Genomic DNA, 23,557 nt, shown 5'->3' with positions numbered 1-23,557 from the left:
TAAAATAAATTTAATAATAATTCGTTTTAATTTTTTTTTGTTTTTTTGTTTGAAAAATCACTGACATAATATATTTTAATTTTAATTAAAATAAATTTTATCAAAAATCTTTTTTAAATGTAATTATATTTTTTGTAAATGTAAGTACTTTTTTGTTATATTTGTTTAATTTTATAGATCTAAATACTTTTTGGTTCAAAAAATATTTAGGGACTTAATCGTTCAAAATATGAATGTTCTCATTGGGGTTTTTTCGGACTTTTTTTCTCTATTTTACCACTTTAACTAGTTGTACAAGTCATAAGAATGTATCCAACAGGTTTTAGAAAAGTCCAAGGAGTTATTTAACATGTTTTGGATTGTCCAATGACTTATTTGTTCCAAAAATTGTCCAATGAGTTATTTAACATGTCTTAAATTGTCCAATGACTTATTTGTTTCAAAAAATTGTCTAATGAGTTATTTAACATGTTTTGGAATGTCCAAGAACTTGTTTGTTCCAAAAAATTGTCCAAGGACTTAATCATTCCAAACACTAAAGTCCATTGGGTTTTTTTAGACTTTTCCCTTAATTTTAAAATAAAAAATCAATATGACGTGAAATATTAGTTTTAAAATAAAAAATCAATATGACATGGAATATCTTAGTTGGCAAAAGAACTGGATGATATCAGCATTAACAAGTTAACAAGTCAACAAGTCAACCAGACCCTTAAATAAACAAAAAGTTTGATAAAGACCCCTAAATGACAATTTTATAAATTGGTTCCCCAAAATAGGAATCAGGTGAAAGTTGGTTCCATTTTGGTGCAATTTTCCTTTATGACAAAATCAAAAATTCCTCAATTGACGAAAGTACTAGAAAACGATAACTTACTAGAAAACGACATCAAGATCAAATCCTAGTAATCCGTTAACTAGGAAGAAAATGTTATTCGGATCACAAACACGACTTAGAAAACCACATACAGTTGGCTTCGGAAGGTTTCCGTACGCTTACGGTCTCCCATAAAAAAACAAGCGAATGTTGAGAAAATATGGTTGGCTAAAGTTCAAGCATAAAGATCGATGCCCCAAAACTTGCTAGGGTTATTGGTTCGGTATTTCCGATCCTTGTTCTTGATGAGCTCCATATCTTCTTTGCTCAACTCAAAGTCGAACACTTTGAAATTCTCTTCAAGTCGCTCGCTCTTTGATGATTTAGGGATGATGATGGTGTTTCTTTGTATGCCCCACCGGAGAACCACTTGAGCCACGGTCTTCTTGTATTTCTCTGCTAAGGCCTAATCACGAAAACAGGGTACGGGGATAAGGTGTAAGCAGACATATCCTCTACCCCAGAGTGTAGAGCGGCTATAGTGGAGGATCCAAATATTTTTGTAGCAATGACACAAAATGATTACCGTGATACAATATAAATTAAAATTTAATAATTGTAAGAAAATACAGCACAAAACACTAAGAAATTAGATCCAATTTCTACGGTTTACGGTTAGGGTTTTTGTCTTTCACCATTGTTAACCATCAAATCTCTAATTCAAGCTTCGATATGCTATTGTAGCCTCTCAGTTTTCCGGCAACAATGCCTTATGATGGCACACATCGAATCACAACAATGACACCTTTCAGAGTCGTAATTTTTTCCAATACGTTGAGACAACTAAGCATGTGACCCCCTAAGACTCAATCGCCCCCGAGCAACTATTTCCATTAATATCCCTGACTTGTACACGAGTGTGAGCAAAGTCTAACGAACGTTTGAAATGAATTCTAAGGTCAAGAAAATTGATTTAAGTTTTTCGAGCAATGTTGTATCCTCCTATGAGGCTATAATCTACTTTAAATCAACCTCTAAGATCTACCATATGCTTTCACTAAAATTTTGAGATTTCAAAGTCAACCCAATGATTTCTTTAAATCTTTGACTCCTGAGGTCAACCAAATGATTTCTCTAATAAGTGAAAGGTTTGATATAGAATTAGTTTCAGATTTGCACCAATTTATTCCCATTTGCAGCATCTATCACTATGAGCAATGGGAAAGAATACTTTAAACAATTCAGACCACTTCTTTATGTTGAAAAATGACAATGAGTGCATTCAACCTGAAAAGGGGGAAACTTACTTTGAGATCTGGATCATCCAAGCAAGAAACTGAACCGAACCACTCTGTATTAGCCACTGAACCTCCAAGAGGGGTGTGGGCCGTGATAGCAATTCCGTGTTTCTGGCAGAACTTAACAAGAGACTCACGCTGGAAGTATGGATGTGTTTCAATTTGATTTACAGCAGGTTTAATTTTCGAGTAAGCTAAGCAATCTCTGGTCAAGTAAATGTCGTAGTTGCTGCATAATTTCAACCAAAGTTAGTCATAGCATTCCCTCCGTCCCAAGAACAAATTAACTACCAAAGTCAAACTAATTGATACGAAATCTTTAAGTTTGCTAATTCTTCTGTGTAGTAAAACATGGTAAACCTGATGAAACTGACAAAGTAAATCCCACTCGAAAGTAGGGTCCGGGGGTGGGGGGGGGACACCTCTCAACTAAAAGATAATATTAGGTGTTAAAATGGAAATAGAACTCGTAAGATGGCTTTTAAAGTCACACAAACCAATCATCAACCAAGTTGATATGGAATCTTGAAATATTCAAGGAATCCTTGATAATCATGTTGTGAACTACAAAAATGTGTCCGGTGTTGAAATCGGACCCATTTCTATTTTAAGCAAGAAAAGCAAAAAGTGTGACTCTAAAAGTCGAAGTGACAAGATATATGTTTGGAGTCAAACAAACCAATCCTCAATTTCCATCTTGATTTGAAATATTCAAGAAATCGTTGATAATTATGCTGCGGACTACAAGCTAAACGTTGGGTGTTAAAATTTGAAAGAAACTTAAGTTTGAATAAAAGGTTTGACCTGAAAGTGGCACAAAGTTATACAAATGAGTAATTATTACATATTCTAATTACCAAAATGACAATTTTACCTTAATAATAGAGGGGGTAATGAATTTCTCCATTTTATGATTAAGGGTAGAATTGGAAAGTAGACACTTCTGAAAGTGGACATTTATTTTGGGACAAACTAAAATAGAAATTTGGACGCTTATCTTGTAACAGAGGGAGTAGATGGTAAAAATGACATCTAGAACACATTAACCTTATCCCGATGCTGCGAACCAAGCCCATGGAGACAGTTTCTTCCATAGCATGCCATGTAGTCTCCAAGGAAATGGTAGTGTCGATGTCCAAAACACCATCTTCATCCAATGCACTAGCGGTTGTGCCAATTCCTATGATAAGCAACAAATCAAATTAAGACCACAAATTTAAATAATAAAATAATTCAAAAAATAAATGTAGCCGCAACCATGTAATCATGAAAGAACATGATGGTTAATACCAGTGTGCTTTGTTGCAATGGGAAAGTGAACAAGGAAGAGATCCAAATAGTCGAGCTGCAGCTTTTTCAAGCTGGCTTTACAAGCCTCCACAACATGTCCATGGTCAGAGTTCCATAGCTGAATACAAGACAACAAATTACAAAAATCGTTAACAATGTGCACCATAAGGAGAGAAGAATCATGGCAAATCCAGTGCACCAACCGATCATAAGTTGATTACAGTATATAAGCCACAAACCTTTGTCGTAACGAAGAGATCCTCCCTCTTCACTAATCCGGTCTTAAATGCCTCGGCTAGTGCCTCCCCGACTTCCACTTCATTTTGATAATCGGCTGCAAGCAACAATCACCGAATCATGGTGTGGAAGGTTGCAGACTTGCAGTAAGGTGTTTCTGTTGGAGTGTGTTGGGCACATGGACCAAATGTCTAAGGCTAAACAGATTATCCTCTTGAAATAGTCTTTTGTTTGCTCAAGAACGACTGAAACTATCTGATGATATTTCATTGTGTGTATCCACACATCCAAAATGTAACACTACTGAAATAACCTTCTGTAAAATCTGCAAAAAAGGGTATTGTGCCACCCTTTGGAGCACCCCCATCGTACCAGTCCCACGACCATCATGGGAGAGGTAAAATCGTGTGTCCCAGGGGGAGGTGGGTGGTGCCTGGAGTCGAAACCCAGTCCTCCACCCATTATGAAAGGATGCCCACCTCCTTACCCGCTAGGCTAAAGCCGCAGGACAAATTGGAATAACCTTAAAGATGTTGAATTTGAAAACTTCGCTTGGGGTTGCTTAAACTTGCTTTTGAGCACCTCCAAAAAGCAATTAGGTCAATTAACAAAAGCTCTTTGCTATTTTAATTTCAATATTTTACACCTTATAATATTCGACACATATAACTACATGATTTTTAGTCCAATTACTTGCAACCTATCTTATGTTGAAACAAACCTTTAAATTAAGCAAATCAGACATACATGAAATATACCATCATAACTGGACGAAATGATACCCTTTTGGTCTTTTAGATCGAAAACACCTTGCTCTCAAACACTCAAATACCATCATCCAAGTTACAACTGAGTATGCATAACACTTAGAGCATAAGAAAAGGAAAAATCTATCAAACTTAAAGCAGGGATCATTGGGTTTGAATAACTAACCCAAAACAAACCTTTTTGGTATGGAGACTATAGTAAGAACAGCAACAGTCAAAACTTTAAAAACAAGTAAACTACATAGACCAATATCGACTCTTCTAACCACAAAAATCAAAATGAGTCTAAATAACCAAAAGGGTTGATGGTGAACCCAAAATACAAGGCAAAAACCATAGTGAGCTCATAAACAAGATTAACTAATTGCAGATCCTCCCACCAAACATAAAAAAGGGCATCCTCTAAAAGGGATTTTTGATGACTTTATTCCCAAGTTATAACCATTTTCAAACAAAATGCAAATATAAAACCTTAAATTTCTCACATGCCCAAACCTAATCAATCATATTTTCAGAAACAGACATACAAAACCAATGAAATTCACAAAAGCTCCAAACCCAGATCAATCATATTACTACAAAACAGAAACGTGAAAGCTAGTGTTCTAATCTTCTAATCAGGTGCCTAACTTGATGCATATGCGTTCCATGTAATTAGTGATGGTCAATTAGCTTCTAGTTACAGGGATGTGATGCTTAACACATAGGTGATCAATTATGCAGCCCTAAGTGTAACTAATCAATTCCCTTTAACCAATTTTGAGAAGAAACACAAATAGAAAACCTCCTTAATCAATTAGATTACTCCAAAACAAATGCACAAATGGATCAATTAACCAAAAGTCGATGCCTATCTGCACTAAGAACTAACCTCTACAAATCAACTTCTTTCGAGGTTTTATTCTCCAAAATCAGTACAGATTTCCGTCGGAATAACGTAATACAGATCAAATTTTAACATGAAAACATCACTAATCATCCATACCGAATACCAAGCTGACAAAAACTTTGAAACAGAGAGTATACCAGCACAATCGAAATGGCGATATCCGATTTTGATGGCATTGATGATAAGATCTTTGATATCTTTACCCTCCATACGCCATACACCCAATCCGATAATGGGCATTTTGAATCCACTGTTGAGTGTGATCGCCATTTCTTCTCACTCTCTGTGATCTGGTTATGATTACAGATTATCCTCTCGACTCTTTGATCGCAACTGCATCTCAGTGCCTCTTATAGACCGTCGCCTCTGAATCGTACCACACTAATCAACGGTGGAGATGCTTTTTATGCATATCAATCAATGGTAGCAATTTAATTGTATGGACACCATTTTTATATGTTCAAATATTTGATTATTTAATTATTTAGACCATAAAACATATAAAATGGGTTTCGTTGTTTCAAGAGTTTGTTGTCAACAGATGTTTATTATTGAATTCACCCGGCCCAACAGTACCCGTTTGGGAGATTTCAATTGAGATGCCTGTCGAAGGCGTCGAAGGCGTCGAAGGGTAACGGAGCTCTTGCAATTGGGTCGTTGCGATTACGGGTTGGAAAAAGGGGGAAACTCTCTGTTCCTGAAAAATGATTTAGGGTCTGTTTGGTTAATGCTGAAAAATGAAAATAAAAATGACAGATAATGAAAATGAGAATGAATTTTTATCCCTCCAGTTTAACCAGGAATAAGATTTTGGGCTTATGGAGGAATGAACTCGTTATATTATAGAAAACCAAACAATTCATTTTATTTTCATTCTCATTAATTACTGCTTAATACCTCTAACCAAACATCTCCTTATAAATGTATTTATGTTTTTCACACGTAAAGATATTCTTTAATGTTCCAATTATGAAACAATATTGTATGAACATTTCATGTTCACATGTGTTGTTTCATCTATGAAACTATACATGTAAATTAGGTTTTACGGTTTCTCTTTTAAACGATTTTTATATTATATGCCCCCAATTATTTATAGTTATAAACTAATATTTAATTGAGCAAATTGCATGAAAAAAATAACGTGCTTTAACTTGATTCTTATTTTGGGTAATGTACTTTCAAAACTTCTATTTTGATACCTAAGGTGTAAAGTTTTAAACATTTATGTATCCGGGTAACTAGTTGATAGATTTTTTTTCATTAACCTGGATATCCAACCCGCTATGCGAGCCGACTAATCTCAGGACGACCACCTGCTTTGCAGATAGCCCGGAGTCACCACATTTGAACCTCCGTGGCCACAAGGAGATTTTTATTCCTCCTTGGATTTGAACCTGAGACCTCCTGATACTTTTGACATTTGGAGTCAATCTCAAACCAATCAGACACCACCCTTGTGTTTATGTGTGACTAGATTTGTAGCAATACAGGACGGTTTTATGTATTTAGTCATAGTATTTCCCAACCATGCCCTTCTGATATTTCTACCCTCAGCTGCAATACTCCTTGTTCGGCTACATCATTATTTCTCGTTACTTCGTCATTCTTCAATGATACTTTCCTCTTTCGCCATTGTTATCTTCTTTTTGCCGTCACCGTTGCTCGTTCTTCTATTGTTCCTCACGGTTGTCACTCACTGATGCTTTATCGTGTTATGATAATCAAAGTTAGGGGTTGTTTACCAAATTTTTTATTAAGTCATGTATGGATAAGTTTGTCTGTCCGAATAAGTGAGTGTTGTTATTTACTTTTTTTTTATTTGAACCAACAGTCTGAATAACATAAATGACCGATTTACCCCCCAATATTAATTATATGAACATCAAAACAAAAAATTATAAAGAGGCCGACGATGGGGTGTCTCATATGGAAAGGAGGCGGTGCTTTAAATAAGGGGTAGGGGTGTCATTTTTGTGGCTGAATGGAGAGAACACACCATTCTATCCGTGCGATTAAGCCATGTTCTGTGTGAATAAGTCGTAAGTACACAACCCAAATGAGTTGTGCGAATAAGCCAAATAGACCAATAAGTCTAATTAAGCCGCAAGTAAACAGTCCCTTAATACTACTCCTAATGAGATGTTCCTCATTCTTGTGGGCTTGTTTGGATTCTTGATTTTCTTACAATGTATTTCTCCTCTGTAAATATAAACATAATAGTTCGATGTAGGCTCGATAGCAATTCGATAGACGTAAATACAGTTTTTAAATGTTTAAATATAATGTAATATGAACCGCTCTTTCATAAGTTCTTTATGTAGTATTACGTTACTCGGTATAGCTTGATGTAGGTTTGATAGATGTACAAATAATCTTTAATACAGGCTCAACAGTATTTTTTTTAAGTATATATAATATTTATATACGGAAAATATAATAGATAAACTACACACCCTCCTTACATTTGGTGAGGTTTGAACCCTTGACTTCCTAGGAGGCTAAAGACTCGCATATCGCTAGACCAAAGACCCTTTGGTGACTCAACAGTAGTTGATATATATAAATTTCATATACTTAAAACTAACAAAGAAATAATAAAATTGAAATAGTTTATATATCGATTAATTCACAATAATAAGTCGACAAGTGTATATATAACTCACCGTCTGGTATTCTATAAACCATTTTTTCATGTTATCAACACAAAATTAAGCCAAGTGGAAGACTCATGATATGGTGCTCAACACACATGCGCACACACACGCACACGCACACACACGCACACACACACGTTTTTCCGTTTTTCTTTGTTTGAGGAAGCTCGTTCGCATTGAGACAGAGCCAAGTTAAAAGAAGGAACCTATTTGATTTGATCTGGTTTCTGTTGAGACAGTTAATTTATTCCATTACAAGTTTATTACGAAATAGGAATAAAACGTCCTCATATATCACATCACCTTTTTTTTTATCTAAAAGGACTAAAATGCCCTTATGTGCATAGGTACCTAACGAAAAAGATTGACGGATTTAGCCTCAGAGACCGAGACCAAAATAAAAAGCATATTATAACTCCTAAGTTTTTTTTTTTTTTTTTTTGTAATAAACAAAGGTGGTGCCTGATTGGTTTAAGCTTGACTTCAAAGGTCAAAAGTACTAGGAGGTCCCAGGTTCAAATCTAAGGAGGATTAAAAATCCCCTTATGGCCATGAAGGTTCAAATGCGGTGACTCCGGACTATCTGCAAAGTAGGTAGTTGTCCTGGAATTAGTCGGCTCGCATCGCGAGTTGGATATCCAGGTTAATAATAAACAAAAAAATCGAGGCACGAAATCCATAATTTACTCTAAGGGGCCATTTACCAAGAAAAAGTTGATAAGTGTTCATTGGGTAAGAGTCACTCCATCGTTTATCTTACGTTTTAAATAATATAAGCGTTAACCTGGTAAAACCGTAAGAGTCATCACTCTTATTTACCCGGTAAGAGTCTCAGTCAACAAAATGACACAATAAGATTATCGGTAAAAATTATCATCTCTTAGAATGCATTTGGTACACTGAAAATGACAGAATAGAACAGAACATATCAGCGATCACTGCTACACGTTTGACATAACTTTTAAGTGGAACAAACATCAACATAGTGGAATAGGTGATGCGTGTTCCACCCCATCCTATCCCATAGAACATGGTAGAACAGACTCATATTTTACCAATATAACTTTAAAATAGAACTTAAATTTATATATTGTGCTCAATCTTTAAATTTTACCAATTGTATTTTATACTTTTTAAAATTTTATTATATTATGCTCAAAATATTATTTTTATTTAATTAATATATATACTATATTATAAAACATTTGACAAAAACTCTTAAAAATCATTTTTTATGCATGAAGTACTGTTTATTGATGCGCATTACTTAAAATTCAAGATTACAAGTGAATTGTGCATAAATACAACTTATTAAAGCTCTATATTTGAATTCGTATAACTAACTGTGGATAAACATAATCAAATAGAGGATAAATATCTCATTTTAAAATCTAAAAAATCTAAAATATAATTATGATAATTATTGAGTTATAACAGAATACCTAATTATTAAAAAAATATTATTAAACCTAAATTAAGTTACTTTGTTATGATAAATTAAATTATAATAAAAAATTTGAATAAAAAAAAAATACACAAATAAAAAATTTTAAATAGTTAATTTGATATTAATATTAATATATTTTTTACAAATTTTATATGATACTTTCAAGTTTATATTTTATTTAAAAATAAAAACATTATCACTTTCTTAAAACCACATAAAATCGTATTATATCGACATGAATAACAAATAAAACGAAACGTTGAAATGGAAATGTGTCTCGATGTATTTACACGAGTACCCTTCTAGTTTTAATTAATTTATATAATTTATTCAATATTAATAATAAAAAATAGTATAGAAAACGTATAAAATAAAAATTGAAAACTACATAATTTTTTTATTTTGATGTTAATTTAATCACATTGATGAAAATTTTCAAATATATTTTGTTATTAAAAAAATTATTTTGTATAATTTAATAAATTAATAAAAATAACATATTTCTATTATGTTTAAATATAAATTTGAAATAGTTTTTTGAAACAGATTTTTGATTGCAATCGATGGTTTGATCGTGATTCAGAAGGACAAGTCTTTGAACAGCAAACACAGCGAAGATATCTAAAAGCTTTCTGTTTCTACTTCTTCGCTCAAAATCCGATCGATTCCAATCGAAAATCTGTTAACGATGGCGGATTCAGGATTCAGCGGTGATGAAACGGCTCCGTTTTTTGGTTTCCTCGGCGCAGCTGCTGCTCTTGTCTTCTCCTGTACGTGATCAAATCCCTAATTTCATACTCTTTTAGTTCCTTGGTTTATCATGGATTTATCCATTACTTATGCATAGAGATAGATATGGTGTCGAATTATTACGTTTTGAGCAAATTCATTTTTTGAATATTCGAATTGGATATGGAACCACAGATTGTAATTCTATAATTCGATTTATGGTAACTTCCTTTAATCGAATATTATTATGTTTGATTAGATACTTGAGAATTGAGGATAATAGAATTGTGGATCTGGAAAAATCGAATTTTAAGCTTTTGGCTGATTGATTTGTACAGGTATGGGAGCGGCATATGGAACAGCGAAGAGTGGTGTAGGTGTGGCGTCGATGGGTGTGATGAGACCTGAGCTGGTGATGAAGTCTATCGTTCCTGTGGTTATGGCTGGTGTGCTTGGTATTTATGGCTTGATTATTGCTGTTATCATCAGTACTGGAATTAACCCTAAGGCGAAGTCTTATTATCTGTTTGATGGCTATGCACATCTTTCCTCTGGTTTGGCTTGTGGTCTTGCTGGTCTCTCTGCAGGAATGGCGATTGGAATTGTTGGTGATGCTGGTGTCAGGTATTGTTCTGATTCATAACTGATTTGAATCTGAATAACACAATTGTAATAGTGTTTGATGCATATTTGGGCTAACTGCTGGAGTGCTGGTTATAAAATTGGTAGTTTGATACTTTTTTGATTCTGAGGTCAAAAAATTGACCTTGTTTATCGAAGATGATCTAGAGTCGACTTAGGGCCTGTTTGTTAGCAGATTAAAGAGCTTAACGAGACTCGCAACTTATTCGGTGAGCTATACACGATTGTCTGGTAGTGGCTTGATGATATAGAAAGTGGTTTATTCCAGTAAGTTTCTAGGGGGAGGCCGGGAGCTTTATGTAGAAAGCCAAAGTTTTTTCAAACCTATCCCCTAGCAATTAAAAAATACACTCATTTCATCTATAAAAAAACCCTCCCAAACAAAAATACTTCCAATCTACAGAGACATTTTAACCCACATAGACAGCTTTATCTATACAAAACTTGATGGAAAGCCAACCAAATAGCCTCTTATAGGAGGTTTTGGAAACACAGATTATGATAGCAGACTAGGGTGAGACCAGCCTAAATCCTAGGTTAGGCTAGGGGGTGTAGTCTTCCTCCTACCTTGGTTACGTTTTCGTGTACCTGCTTCCGTTAGTATTTTCTGTTTGTTTGTGCGATTGATGTTTGGTTGCTTACTTGTAGCTCATCTTTTCAAAATTTAGCACTACCTTTCTTGTTTTCAAGTTTTTCTTTTTTGATGCTCTTATGTTCTTTCCCACAAAATTTTTGAGCAATCTATATCTGTTTTTTGTGCACTTTGCACAAACCGGGGTCTTCATGGAAACACATGAAAACAACCACTCTACTCTTAGAAGTGGAGGTGAGGTCTGCATACATCTCACTCACCCACCTTTGGGAGGGATACACTGGTTTGTTTGGTTTGGATCTCGAGTCAATTGTGGTTAAGATAATATAGATTAACCCCTCTTATGATGCATACTAACTGTGCTAATAGAAAAAGACTTCCATCATCTTCTCCTCGACTTCTGTGCTTTGGAGGACGGATGCTTTGATAGTGTTGTCATACAACATTCGAGGAATATGGGTGACAATGTGGCATGGCAACATAAGGGTGAGGGAGAGGGGTATAGTCTTGAAAACATATGTATCAAGTACAATAACAAATAAAACGGTTTTGTATCAGAGTAGGTTGTATTGATCAAGCAAATGGGGATTGATTGGTGAACGCATATTATCTGGGTTTAGTTGTTATTATTAGTGAGAGATCAAATGAATTTAAGTCATCTTTATGCTAAAGTTATAACATTTGAAGCCGTGTTGTTCATTGAGCTTTATTAGTTTTCAAGCTAGTTAGTCTCCTCTAGAATCTAGATGATTGAATTCCTTAAATGTTCTTCCAAATTATTGGAAATTGAAAAGAAAATTTCGATATAATGGTACAGAAGCTTATTTCATAGGAGTATAACGACTGCTGCTAAAAAACAAGACATTTAGGCAGTCACACATTCTGGAGTAGAGATGCAAAATGACTGGTTAACTAATTTTGGACCAGTCCTTTTAGAAAAGCCCCAAGGACCGCTTGTAGGCGTAAGCTTGTTTTGGTCTAAAATTAGTAATGGTTAAACCTGTCTGCTTGATTCAATACCAAACAAGAGTGATGGGAAAATATATCGTCTTCTAATGCTGTTATTGCCTTCTAGCATGGATTTTCTCGTGGCTATCCGTATGGTGTTTATAGTTGATATAATGCAGTATACTTATTGGAAACATAGAAATAGAATATGATCAATGAGAACAAATTTCACAATGTTGGCTGTTCATGACATCAAAAACTTCCATATTTTACCTCGTCTGGCATTTCTTTCGAGTCGTATTCTTTTCTGATCACCAATAGCGTTGTAAATTTCACTTTTGTTACATCAAGCTGAACGATAAACAAATATACATCAGTAAGCATTATGTGATTTTGAAATGGGTATATGCCTTTAGACATCATATCTTTTACTTTTTAAAATTAAAGTATTTGTCATGATGACGGTATTTTCGAGAACATCGACTTCGATAGGAGTTCTTGAAGCCACAAAACTAGGGTATTCGACTTTGGTGTAGGGTATGTAGCTAGTGTGAATAGAGAAGAAGGAAGTTACGTAGGAAATGGCGCATCCATTAAAGCTATAAATTAATCAACATAATCTTCGTAGTAAACTATTTGGTAGCGTCTTTTTCTTATCACTATCCAAATTAACTCCAAAATCGGCAGAGGTTGAGGGTGGGACTTACGGAGGGTTAGGGAGCTAACAGATAGGATAACACGAAGGGATGCGTGCTTTCCCTTACCTTTTATATGTTTCAATGTGTCTTCTTTCTTTTTCCTTTCTCCTTTTTCTTGTTTCTTCTTTCTTTTTAGCTCACACTTTTCCAACTCAAAAGCTTTCACCGAAACAACCGCCCTACTCTTTGGGGTAGAGACAACTATGCATACATTCCACCTTAAACCCTCTTTTCGAGTCAGATATATTGGGTTCGTTAGATGTAGTTAGTTCATCTGAAATCAACTCGAGGATTTGTGATTTCTTTTGGCAAAATGGAAGATTTTGCAGAAGTTTTCATCGAAACAACTGCCCTACTCTTTGGGGTAGAGACAACTATGCCTACATTCCACTCTGGACCCTATTTTCGAATGAGATATATTGAGTTTGTTAGATGTAAGGGGCTGTTTGGCAATTGCTGAATGGTTTGGTGCAGAATGATTAAGAGGCTCTCATGATATAGTGCAAAATGAAATATAATTGTTTGTTAATTGTGTACAATGAAATTAGGGCTCTTAATGGTTGAGGGAGATCCAGGATATAAAATCATTTAGAGGGTTTTAGAACCATTAAGAGGCAGACTTTTTTTTGCCAAACAAGATTCATCCCTTAACGAGGTAAACAAACAACACTTAGTTTATCTGAAATCAACTCGAGGATTTATGATTTCTTTTGGCAAAATGGAAAATTCCAAAATAATAAATAACTACAATATCTCCGGCAAATTCTCCAAAATGGAGGGTAAAAGAAATTACATTCAACTCCAAACATTAATTTTATTGTGATAATAATATTTAAAAGATTTAATAAAATATTATTTCTCTCTCCTAAACATTTAATTTCAAGGATTCTTATTGGTGACGATAATAAATAAATAATTTTTAAGCAATCATTTTTGGAGAGTTTTACCATCTCTCTCCTATTTTCTTCATTCGGAGAATCCGTTGGAGCAAAAAATAGCCAAAATCTTTATTTTCCCTACTCTAAAGAACCGGTTGGATATTCTCTAATGACGTTTCATCTGTTGAATATTTGTTTGTATTTTAACAGAGCCAACGCCCAGCAGCCGAAGCTATTCGTGGGGATGATTCTTATCCTCATTTTTGCGGAAGCTCTGGCGCTGTACGGTCTCATCGTTGGTATCATCTTGTCTTCGCGTGCCGGTCAATCCAGAGCAGATTAAGAAGATGAGATATAACAATTAAAAGGTGGAGCTTTTTTTCTTCCTCTATATCTGTTGTTGTTTGTCCATCTTAATCAATCAAAATCATGTTCTTTTTTTTGTTTTGTTTGAATTTGGCATCTCCTAAATTTCTTGATCAAATTCTTTGTTGTCTCAATCATATCATTATTCATTAGTGAATATCCAGTTACTGCAGATTAAGACCATGGTTTTTGCAACTTTCTTTTATATCGATTAGTTTTGGTGGTGGTTCATTTGTGAAATCAAAAATACTACCCAACCTTGTCGTATGCATCCATATTTATATTAGAGTCAAGTTAAATTATGCATTAAAAATATGAAAAGTAAGTTTTGATGTTGATGCGTATGATACGGAAAGTAGTAGGTAGAACTGCATTGAGGCTAGTTTAAGGGGCCGTTTACTTAAACACTTACCCGGTAAGCGCTTGACGGTAAAATTCAACGCTATCGCTTACTTACCTGGTAAGATTTTAGTCTACCAAAACGACATCATATATAACAACTTACCCAGTAAGCGCTTTACCATGTAAGACTCTCGGTCTTTGCTTTCCTCTTACCGGGTAAAATTCTTGGTCTTTGTCATATTCATCTGGTGAGGTAATGTGACTTGATAAGCGCTTACCCGAGTAAGCATTTGGTAAACGGCCCCTAATGCAAATTGAATGCGGAAATATATTGTTTTTAGATAGGAAAGAACTCTATAGTGATTTGAAGTGCTTTTTACCTCGTCTTATTTGTACTTCCAGAAAAACCAGTATATTTGGTTAGTTTTGCACTATATCATGAGATCCTATTAATCATTCTGAATCAAACCATTAAGCAACTGTCAAACAATCATTTAGTTCTATTTAGTTCAATAATTAATTTTTCCAATTTAAAATATTAAAAAAACACTTAATTATTCTAATTTTGCATACATTTCACTTCATAGACGAGTTTCCATCATTCGTATCTAGAGATGCAAATGATGCGAGTCGAGCTCGAGTATCAGTATACTCGACTTAAACTCGATAACTATTTCTCAAGTTCGAACTCGACTCGAAAACTTACGAGTATTTAAAAACTAAACTCGATTCGAATTCGATTGCAATTTTTTAAATTCGAGCTCGAACTCGTTTGAAGCTCGAACCAAGCTCAAACTCCTACTCGAATCAAGCTCAAGCTCAAGCTCAAGCTCAAACTACAATAATATATTTATAGCAAAAATACACACACGTAAATATGGCAGAAGTTGGTAAAAATATCGAGATCGTATCTACAGGGATTGGATTTCAAAGTTTCAAGTCGAGATTACACTGATTTCAATTAGAGAAGGAAAAAATATTTTGGGAGATTTTTCTAGATTAAATTAATAACAAGTAATAAAAAACGGGTATGAGTGCAAACTTTTCCCAATAGCATGATAGTAACTTAAATGGTTGACAGAACCAGTCACAAAATAACCCCACACGATTTTCTTGTCATGAAGCTACGTCGTGCGGAATGTAGCCACGGTCTCGTCACAAAGTGACGACTGCTACTTTCGATTTGCCAGCCTTGCTAAGTAGATCTCGCCTATATGACACACCCACTCACATCACTCAAGTCGTATTTCGAATCCGCCTATATGTAGATCAAATATCTAATATCTAACACATACAAATGATATGAATTTATCTAATTCATTTAAACTAATTAATGTACACCAAAAATGGTTATAATTAAATCATAATTAATAAATATATGCCAACTATATATCTGTTTGATGAGACAACACTTAAAAATTTAGTCATGTCCAGTCCAATCCAATACAGTCTGTGTATCAAACGTTACCTTAATAAAAATGAAAGTCAATGAAGAGGAGGGTCAACGACAGAAATTAATTGACGACGTTAGAGAGAAACTAGAAGCGTAATCGCGCAATGCAGCGAGACCGAGACACATCCCGATTTTAATGTTTTATTTTATTATTTGTCTCTGTCGATGTTAAAAATATGATTTTATGTGCTTTTAATAAAGTAATAATGATTTTATTTTGAAGATATCATAAAAATTTGAAAAAAATATATATTAATGTTAATATCAAATCAACTATTTAAAAGTTTTCATTTTTATGTAGTTTATTTAATTTATTTTTTTTATTATAATTTAATTTAAGTTTAATAACGAATAATTTATTTTTGATTTAATAATATAATATTTTATAAAGATAATAATTAAATATTTTGTTAGAACTCAATGATTATCCTAATTATATTTTAGATTTTTATATTTAAAATGAGATATTTATTCTATATTTGATTATATTTATCTGCATTTAGTTACACGAATTCATATATAGAGCTTTAATAAGTTGTACCTAAGCACAACCTATTTGCAATCTTGAGTTTTAAGTAATATGCATAAATAAACATTACTTTATGCATAAAAAATGGTTTTAAGAGTTTTGTCAAATGTTTTATAATATAACTAGAAGTGTATTCGCGCAAGCAGCGAGATACATCGTGATTTTAATATTTCATTTTATTTTTTATCTCAGTCAATGTTATAATATAGTTTTATGTGACTTTGAGAAAACGATGATGTTTTTATTTTTGAATAAAATATATGTTTGAAGATATTATAAAAATTTGACAAAAATACATCGATATTAGTATCAAATTAACTATTTGAAATTCCTCATTTTTTTGTGTAATTTTTTAATTCAATTTTTTTATAATTTAATTTATATACAATAGCGAAGTAATTTATATTTGGTTTAATAATATACTTTTTTTGTAAAGATAATAATTATTTATTTTGTTGGAACTCGATAATTATTCTACTTATATTTTAAAATGAGATGTTCATCCTCTATTTGATTATGTTTATCCGTAGTTATTTATACGAATTCAAACATCTAGCTTTAATAAGTTGTACTTATGGATAATTACTTGTAATCTTGAATTTTAATTAATATGCATCAATATACAGTATTTTATGCATAACAAAAATATATCGATATTCGTATCAAATTAATTATTTAAAATTCCTCATTTTTTGTGTAATTTTTTAATTCAAAATTTTTATTAAATTTAGATACAATAACGAAGTAATTTATATTTGGTTTAATAATATAATTTTTTTATAAAGATAATAATTAATTATTTTGTTGGAACTCGATAATTATCCTAATTATATTTTAGATTTTTTATATTTTAAAATAAGATGTTTATTCTCTATTTGATTTTGTTTATCCGCAGTTAGTTATACGAATTCAAATATCGAAATTTGATAAGTTGTATTTTTGCATAATTTACTTGTAATCTTGAATTTTAAGTAATCATTAGTTTTATTATCTGCAGTTAGTTACACGAATTCAGATATGAGATAAAATCGGATAGAGATGAAATCGTTTAGGGATAAACGGGTTTAAGAATTTTTAAGAGTTTTAGCCAAATATTTTATAAGATAGTATAGATATATATATATCATATATGCTATTAAGATAAAACTACAGTTACGTAACTCGTTAAGAAAAATCAAGGACCTTGTTTGTTAATTTATATAAACCACAAGGACTAAGTTTGCATTTAACAAATCTTTTTCATAGATCCAATCGATATTTTGATTGATTGATTCGATAAAATCTTCTCAAAAGTTGTCCGCTCGTGATCCAGAAGGACAGGTGCTGAACAACAAATACACACAGATCTAAAACTTTCTGGTTCCACTTCTCCGATCGATTTCGATCCAAAATCTGTTAACAATGGCGGATTCAGGATTCAGCGGTGATGAAACTGCTCCTTTCTTTGGTTTCCTTGGCGCAGCTGCTGCTCTTGTCTTCTCATGTACGTCATCAAATCCCTAATTTCATATACACTTTTAGTTCCTTGATTTATCGTCGATTAATCCATTACTTATGCATAGATATAGATTTGGTGTTGAATTCTTACGTTTTGAACAAATTCGTATCTTGAATTTTCGAATTGGATATAGAACGACAGATTGTAATTCTAGAAGTATAGGATTTATGGCAACTTTACTTAAATCGCTTGTTTTTATGTTTGATTAGATACTTGAGAAGACCTATATCAAATACAAATACGATAAATGTTACAAACCGTTTAAAACCGATCCAAACCATTTAGCGAGTCTGATTTTAAGTTATGATTCTGATTCCTATTGTTTGATCTGTTCTGTTCTTGTGTTTGTATGAGTGTGTATGTGGTGTGTTTCATATATAAAGTAATTTTCGTACTTCTTCCACACAAAACAGTCCCAAATGTTTCACATTTGTTACATGAAAACTGTTTTGTAAGTTTGTAACGTTTATTGGGTTTGGAAAAGCCGAAGTTTATGTTTTTGGCTGATTGATTTGTACAGGTATGGGGGCGGCATATGGAACAGCGAAGAGTGGTGTAGGTGTGGCATCGATGGGTGTGATGAGGCCTGAGCTGGTGATGAAGTCTATTGTTCCTGTGGTTATGGCTGGTGTGCTCGGTATTTATGGTTTGATTATTGCTGTTATCATCAGTACTGGAATTAACCCTAAGGCGAAATCGTATTATCTGTTTGATGGCTATGCACATCTTTCCTCTGGTTTGGCTTGTGGTCTTGCTGGTCTTTCTGCAGGAATGGCAATTGGAATTGTCGGTGATGCCGGTGTCAGGTATTGTTCATGATTCATAGTAACTGACATGAATATGAACTACTTTCTCTGTCCTAGAATAAGTGTCCAGTTTATTAAAAATATATAACTAAATTCTCAAATTAACCCTTAATGCACAAATATTTAAGAGTTGCAATTGGTTAACTAAAAAGTGTAATAATTATGCATGTCTAATACTATGTGTCATTTCTATTGTGGACACTTATTTTGGGATGGAAGGAATACAAAAATTGTAATTGTGTTTGATGCATGTTTGTGCTAGCCTGCTAGTCATGAAATTCTTAGTTAAAAAAGGTCAAAAGATTGATCTTGTTCATTGAAGATGGATCCAGGATGGACCATTGTTAAAATAATATAGATCCGTATATGATGCATGTTATGTGCTAATAGAAAAAAAGGTGCCATCACCCCCTAGCTTTTGTTCTTTAAAGGATTGATGCATTGATAGTGTAGTCTTACAAGGTTCGATGGGATAGGGATAACATGGCAACATTTAGCACCACATAAAAAGTAAATTATGCTATAGTATAACATTTGAAGATTGGTTAGGGTTCCTCTGGTTTTAGACAACTTTGAAGATTTGTACTACACTATTTTTGAATTTGAGAGTTAACAAGCGGTGGGTTATGTTAAACATTTTGTTTAGTCCTCATTGAATATCATATCATCCAAATCCTTGAGGACTACAACAAATGCATGTCTGTTTTGTGTGTTTGAACTCTTAAGACATCCTCATTCACCAATTTTACAGTTTCAACCCCTAAGCCTTAATCTAAACAGTACAAGTTGAGCACTCATTAGTTAACTCAATCACTTCATTACAATTACTCAAAACCACCAATATAATTCTACTTTTTATATTCTTTCTCTTCAACTATAAAAATAAATAAATATTATCATATTCATATTATAATATAATACTTGATTACTAGTATTCTTATAACATAAAACAAGAAGAATAAATTGCATTTGATATAATTTTTTTTATTATGTTTAACAGTTTGGTTCATTAATCATCTTTCCCAAATGATCAAAATAATTGATGACAAAGTGGTTTGTTTTAATTACTTGGAGTTGATGTCAGGTCAAACTTTGGTTCATTTGTCCTGATTAAATATTAGGTTAGGATGTTCAATGTGTTCCATAAATATTAATCTTGAACATCAATTTTTACATACTCCTCTTGATATACTTTCCATCTCATTATCTCATATATCCATGAAATATTAATAACAAAAAAAATTTCATTACCCTATGAATAAAAAAGATATTTGAAGATTAAGCACATAAAAAATGCCAATTATATTTTACTTGATGTTATAGGTTTTGCCATTCAAATCAACTAATTGATTAATAAAATACTCATGTTTAGGAAAAAAAGATGTATCATTAAAGATACATGGATATTTAAATAAGATAATAGAAATTTACATAACATAGTCCACAAAGATATATTAATCTTCAGTATGACTTATGTGGGTGGGAGGTTGCCCATGTCAATTGTCAAGCAACTCTCACATATTTACCATTTGTTTTCATCATATCATAAGTCCTTCATTGCCTTTTATGTTTTAGCTTACATACATACATAATCTATTCTTATATAATCTATTTCACTTTCTATTTATCCAAACTCACCTAAAATGAGCTTCCCAAAAATACTTCTCCAACAGCTAGTTTTAAGGGTAAAATAGTAGAATTATTGGGAAGAAATCATAAGATGACAAAAAATACGGCTACAATTGTCTTATTGAAGCCTAAAAACAGCTAGAAGGAAGAAAGAGGGAAAAAAGGTTTTCTAGCCTATTTTTGATCGGGCTTAAATTGGGTTGGGTAGGATTTGGGGCCAAAGACTGGGTTTGACTAGGCTTTTATCGGGCCTGATGAGATATTGAGGTGGAAAGTATATCAAGAGGAATATGTAAAAAAATGATGTTTAGGATTGATAATTATGCAACAGATTGAATATTCTATCCTTGTATTTGATCAAAATGAATAAACCAAAATCTAACTCACACTAACTCCAAGTAATAAAAAAAACTACTTTGTGATCAATTATTTTGATCATTTGGGAACCGTCAATGTTAAACAAATTAAAAATTTCTATATCAAATGCAACAGGCAACTTTTTTTTCTTCTTGCCTTTTGTTATGAAAATATTAGTAAGCAACTGCTATATTATAATATGAATATTAATTATTTTGATGGTTGAAGAGAAAGAACATACGCAAGCATAATCATATTTGTGGGGTTGGGTAATTGTAATTAATAAAGTGATTGAGTTAATTAATGAGTACTTAACTTGTATTGTTTAGGTTCAAGGCTTAGGGGTTGAAAGTGTAAATTTGATGAATGAGGTTGTGTCTAGAGTTCAAACAAACCCGCACATGTGTTGTGGTTTGTAAGGATTTGGATGACATGATATTTAATGAGAATTAAACAATATGTTTAACGAAATTGACCACTCGCTAACCTCGAAAATCAAGAAGTACAAAACTTCAAAAGTAAACAACTTCTGTTATTTGGGTTTAATTATTATAATTAGTAAAAGATCAAACCAGTTTAAGTCATCTTTATGCTAAAGTTATAACATTTGAAGCCTTGTTGTACATTGAGCTATATTGCTTATCAAACTAGTTAATGTCTTCTAGTTGTTTGAATGCCATCAAACTTTTTCCAAATCCCTGAAAATTGAAGAGAAAATTTAACATAATAGCACAAAAGCTTATTTCCTACCAAGTACTACTCAAGAAAATAAGGCACTTAAGCAGTCACACATTCTAGAGTATGAAACAACTGATTTACAAAATATGAATACCCAAACATAATTGGACGATGAATTCAACTTAGAACTGTGAATTTAATTTTTAAGATACCCACTAATGGATTTGGGCATTAAGGGAGTGGTTTGGTGAAACGATGAAGAGCCATACAAGTGTATTATTTGTGAGCTTTGATTCTATTTTGGGTCTTTATGCTCATAATTGGGATTTGGGAATTGAATTCTTAACCTAGTTTTGGACATCTCTGTGCTTTGTACAAGAATGCTTGTTGGTACTTCACATTTTGTGGGTTGTTTTTTTGTCAAAACGCTTGTCTTGCTCTTCACCAATTGGAAGTCATCTTCTTTCTATGTATGACCAGGTAGAAAATAGTCATGGCTTGATACATGGATTGGTAATATTTTTGGACCATGGATTGGGGAGATTTTCATGAGTTACACACCACACTGTTATTCATTAGATGATGCCAAGTGGGCAGTCGTATATGACCTTTATTAGCTTGTTAATTTCTTGTTTCTAATTCTTTTTTTTACCATAGATGCAAGTCATTTTTATCATTATTGAATTTTTGCTTCATAATTGGGTTAGTCCTGGTGAGAAGGTCATGCATCTTGATCCAATGGTTGTAGTAAGATTAATATAAAAGTGACGAATCTATCTAACGGCTAACATGGTGTTTTTAATTCCATTAAACCCTGTATGGATTAAGCTGTCTGTATGAATTTAGATAAATTATTTGTTTTTTGTTTTCAATAAATTGTCAGGATGATGGAAACCACCATTTTAGATTTTATTTCTCAGTCTATATTAAAGGCTGAATTAAAATGAAATAAGCCAAAGCAGAAGGTGGTTTCACTTTTTAGCCAGTTTTCTGACCCATATTCACTTTTTAACCAATCCTTATGTGGAAGGCTTACACATATTTGTAAGGTCGTAAGGATTCAGAAACCTTACGCATATGCTTAAGGTAAGCCATCTGCGTAAAAATTTGTTAAAAAGTGAATTTGAGTTCGGAAAATGGCTAAGAAGTGAAACCACCTATCAACTTTGGATTTATGTCAATTTCCCTAGATGTAGAGAGGGGTGCTTTCCTTTCCTTACTTTTTAATATGTTTCATCCTACCTTTTTTCTTTTTCTTTTTCTTTTTCTCGCTCGTACTTTTAAGCAAGAGGTTTTCACGGAAACATCCGCTCTACTCTTTGGGTGTAGAGGACAGGGGTGCGTCCAAGCTCCCGGACCCTACTTTCAAGTGGGATATGTTGCACTTGTTTGATTTAGTTAGTTTATCTGAAATCAACTCAGGGATTTGTGATTTCCTTTAGCAAAATGAAATATTTCAAAATATCTTATGATGTTTCATTTCGTCTGCTGAATATCTGCGTATCTTTTACCAGAGCCAACGCCCAGCAGCCGAAGCTATTCGTGGGGATGATTCTTATCCTCATTTTTGCGGAAGCTCTGGCTCTATACGGTCTCATCGTCGGTATCATCTTGTCTTCACGTGCCGGTCAATCCCGAGCAGATTAAGATGTTACAGAGAATGAAAATGGAGGTTTTTTTCTTCTTTATCTGTTTGTTGTCTGTTCTTATTAATCAATCAAGATCATGTTTTCTTTGTTTATTTAAATTTGGCAGGTTTTGAACATCCTTTTTTTAAAATTTTATGGTCTATTTATTTGTTATCTCAGTATCATTAATGGTGTTGCTGCAGAATAAGACCTTTTTGTTAGTCGTCAACTTGTAGCTGATTGTGTTAAGCATTTATCTTGGGGCATATATTTTAAAGAGTGCTAATATGGAGCATATTATTGATATATTGGATTACATTAAGCATAGAAACTTAAATATCCCAAAGGGAAATGACTATTAACGGTTTACTAATGGGCCGTT

The 23,557-nt window shown here is 33.1% G+C and overlaps 3 protein-coding genes across 3 annotated transcripts; 2 read left to right on the top strand and 1 right to left on the bottom strand.

The window, feature by feature from the left end:
- Positions 1 to 830: 830 nt before the first annotated feature.
- On the bottom strand, positions 831 to 5,629 carry LOC112525439 (NADP-dependent D-sorbitol-6-phosphate dehydrogenase). The gene is made up of 6 exons (XM_025135569.1): positions 5,436 to 5,629; positions 3,645 to 3,739; positions 3,406 to 3,523; positions 3,163 to 3,295; positions 2,125 to 2,344; positions 831 to 1,283 (listed from the first exon to the last, which is right to left on the bottom strand). The coding sequence occupies exons 1-6, from the start codon at positions 5,566 to 5,568 to the stop codon at positions 1,053 to 1,055; spliced, it is 930 nt and encodes a 309-aa protein (XP_024991337.1). The 5' UTR covers positions 5,569 to 5,629; the 3' UTR covers positions 831 to 1,052.
- A 4,317-nt stretch (positions 5,630 to 9,946) lies between these two features.
- LOC112525912 (V-type proton ATPase subunit c4) lies at positions 9,947 to 14,438 on the top strand. Its single transcript, XM_025136228.1, has 3 exons — positions 9,947 to 10,172; positions 10,470 to 10,755; positions 14,100 to 14,438. The coding sequence occupies exons 1-3, from the start codon at positions 10,091 to 10,093 to the stop codon at positions 14,230 to 14,232; spliced, it is 501 nt and encodes a 166-aa protein (XP_024991996.1). The 5' UTR covers positions 9,947 to 10,090; the 3' UTR covers positions 14,233 to 14,438.
- Positions 14,439 to 17,848: 3,410 nt separating this feature from the next.
- LOC112525911 (V-type proton ATPase subunit c4) lies at positions 17,849 to 23,479 on the top strand. The gene is made up of 3 exons (XM_025136227.1): positions 17,849 to 18,062; positions 18,598 to 18,883; positions 23,062 to 23,479. Exons 1-3 carry the CDS (start codon positions 17,981 to 17,983, stop codon positions 23,192 to 23,194), a joined length of 501 nt encoding a protein of 166 aa, XP_024991995.1. The 5' UTR covers positions 17,849 to 17,980; the 3' UTR covers positions 23,195 to 23,479.
- The last annotated feature ends 78 nt before the right edge of the window (positions 23,480 to 23,557 follow it).

The sequence above is a fragment of the Cynara cardunculus genome, assembly GCF_001531365.2.
Source record: "Cynara cardunculus var. scolymus isolate 2C chromosome LG 13, CcrdV1, whole genome shotgun sequence".
NCBI classification, from domain to species: domain Eukaryota; kingdom Viridiplantae; phylum Streptophyta; class Magnoliopsida; order Asterales; family Asteraceae; genus Cynara; species Cynara cardunculus.
Note: the sequence above shows the minus strand (reverse complement) of the source record. Positions and strands in the feature narration are given on the sequence as shown.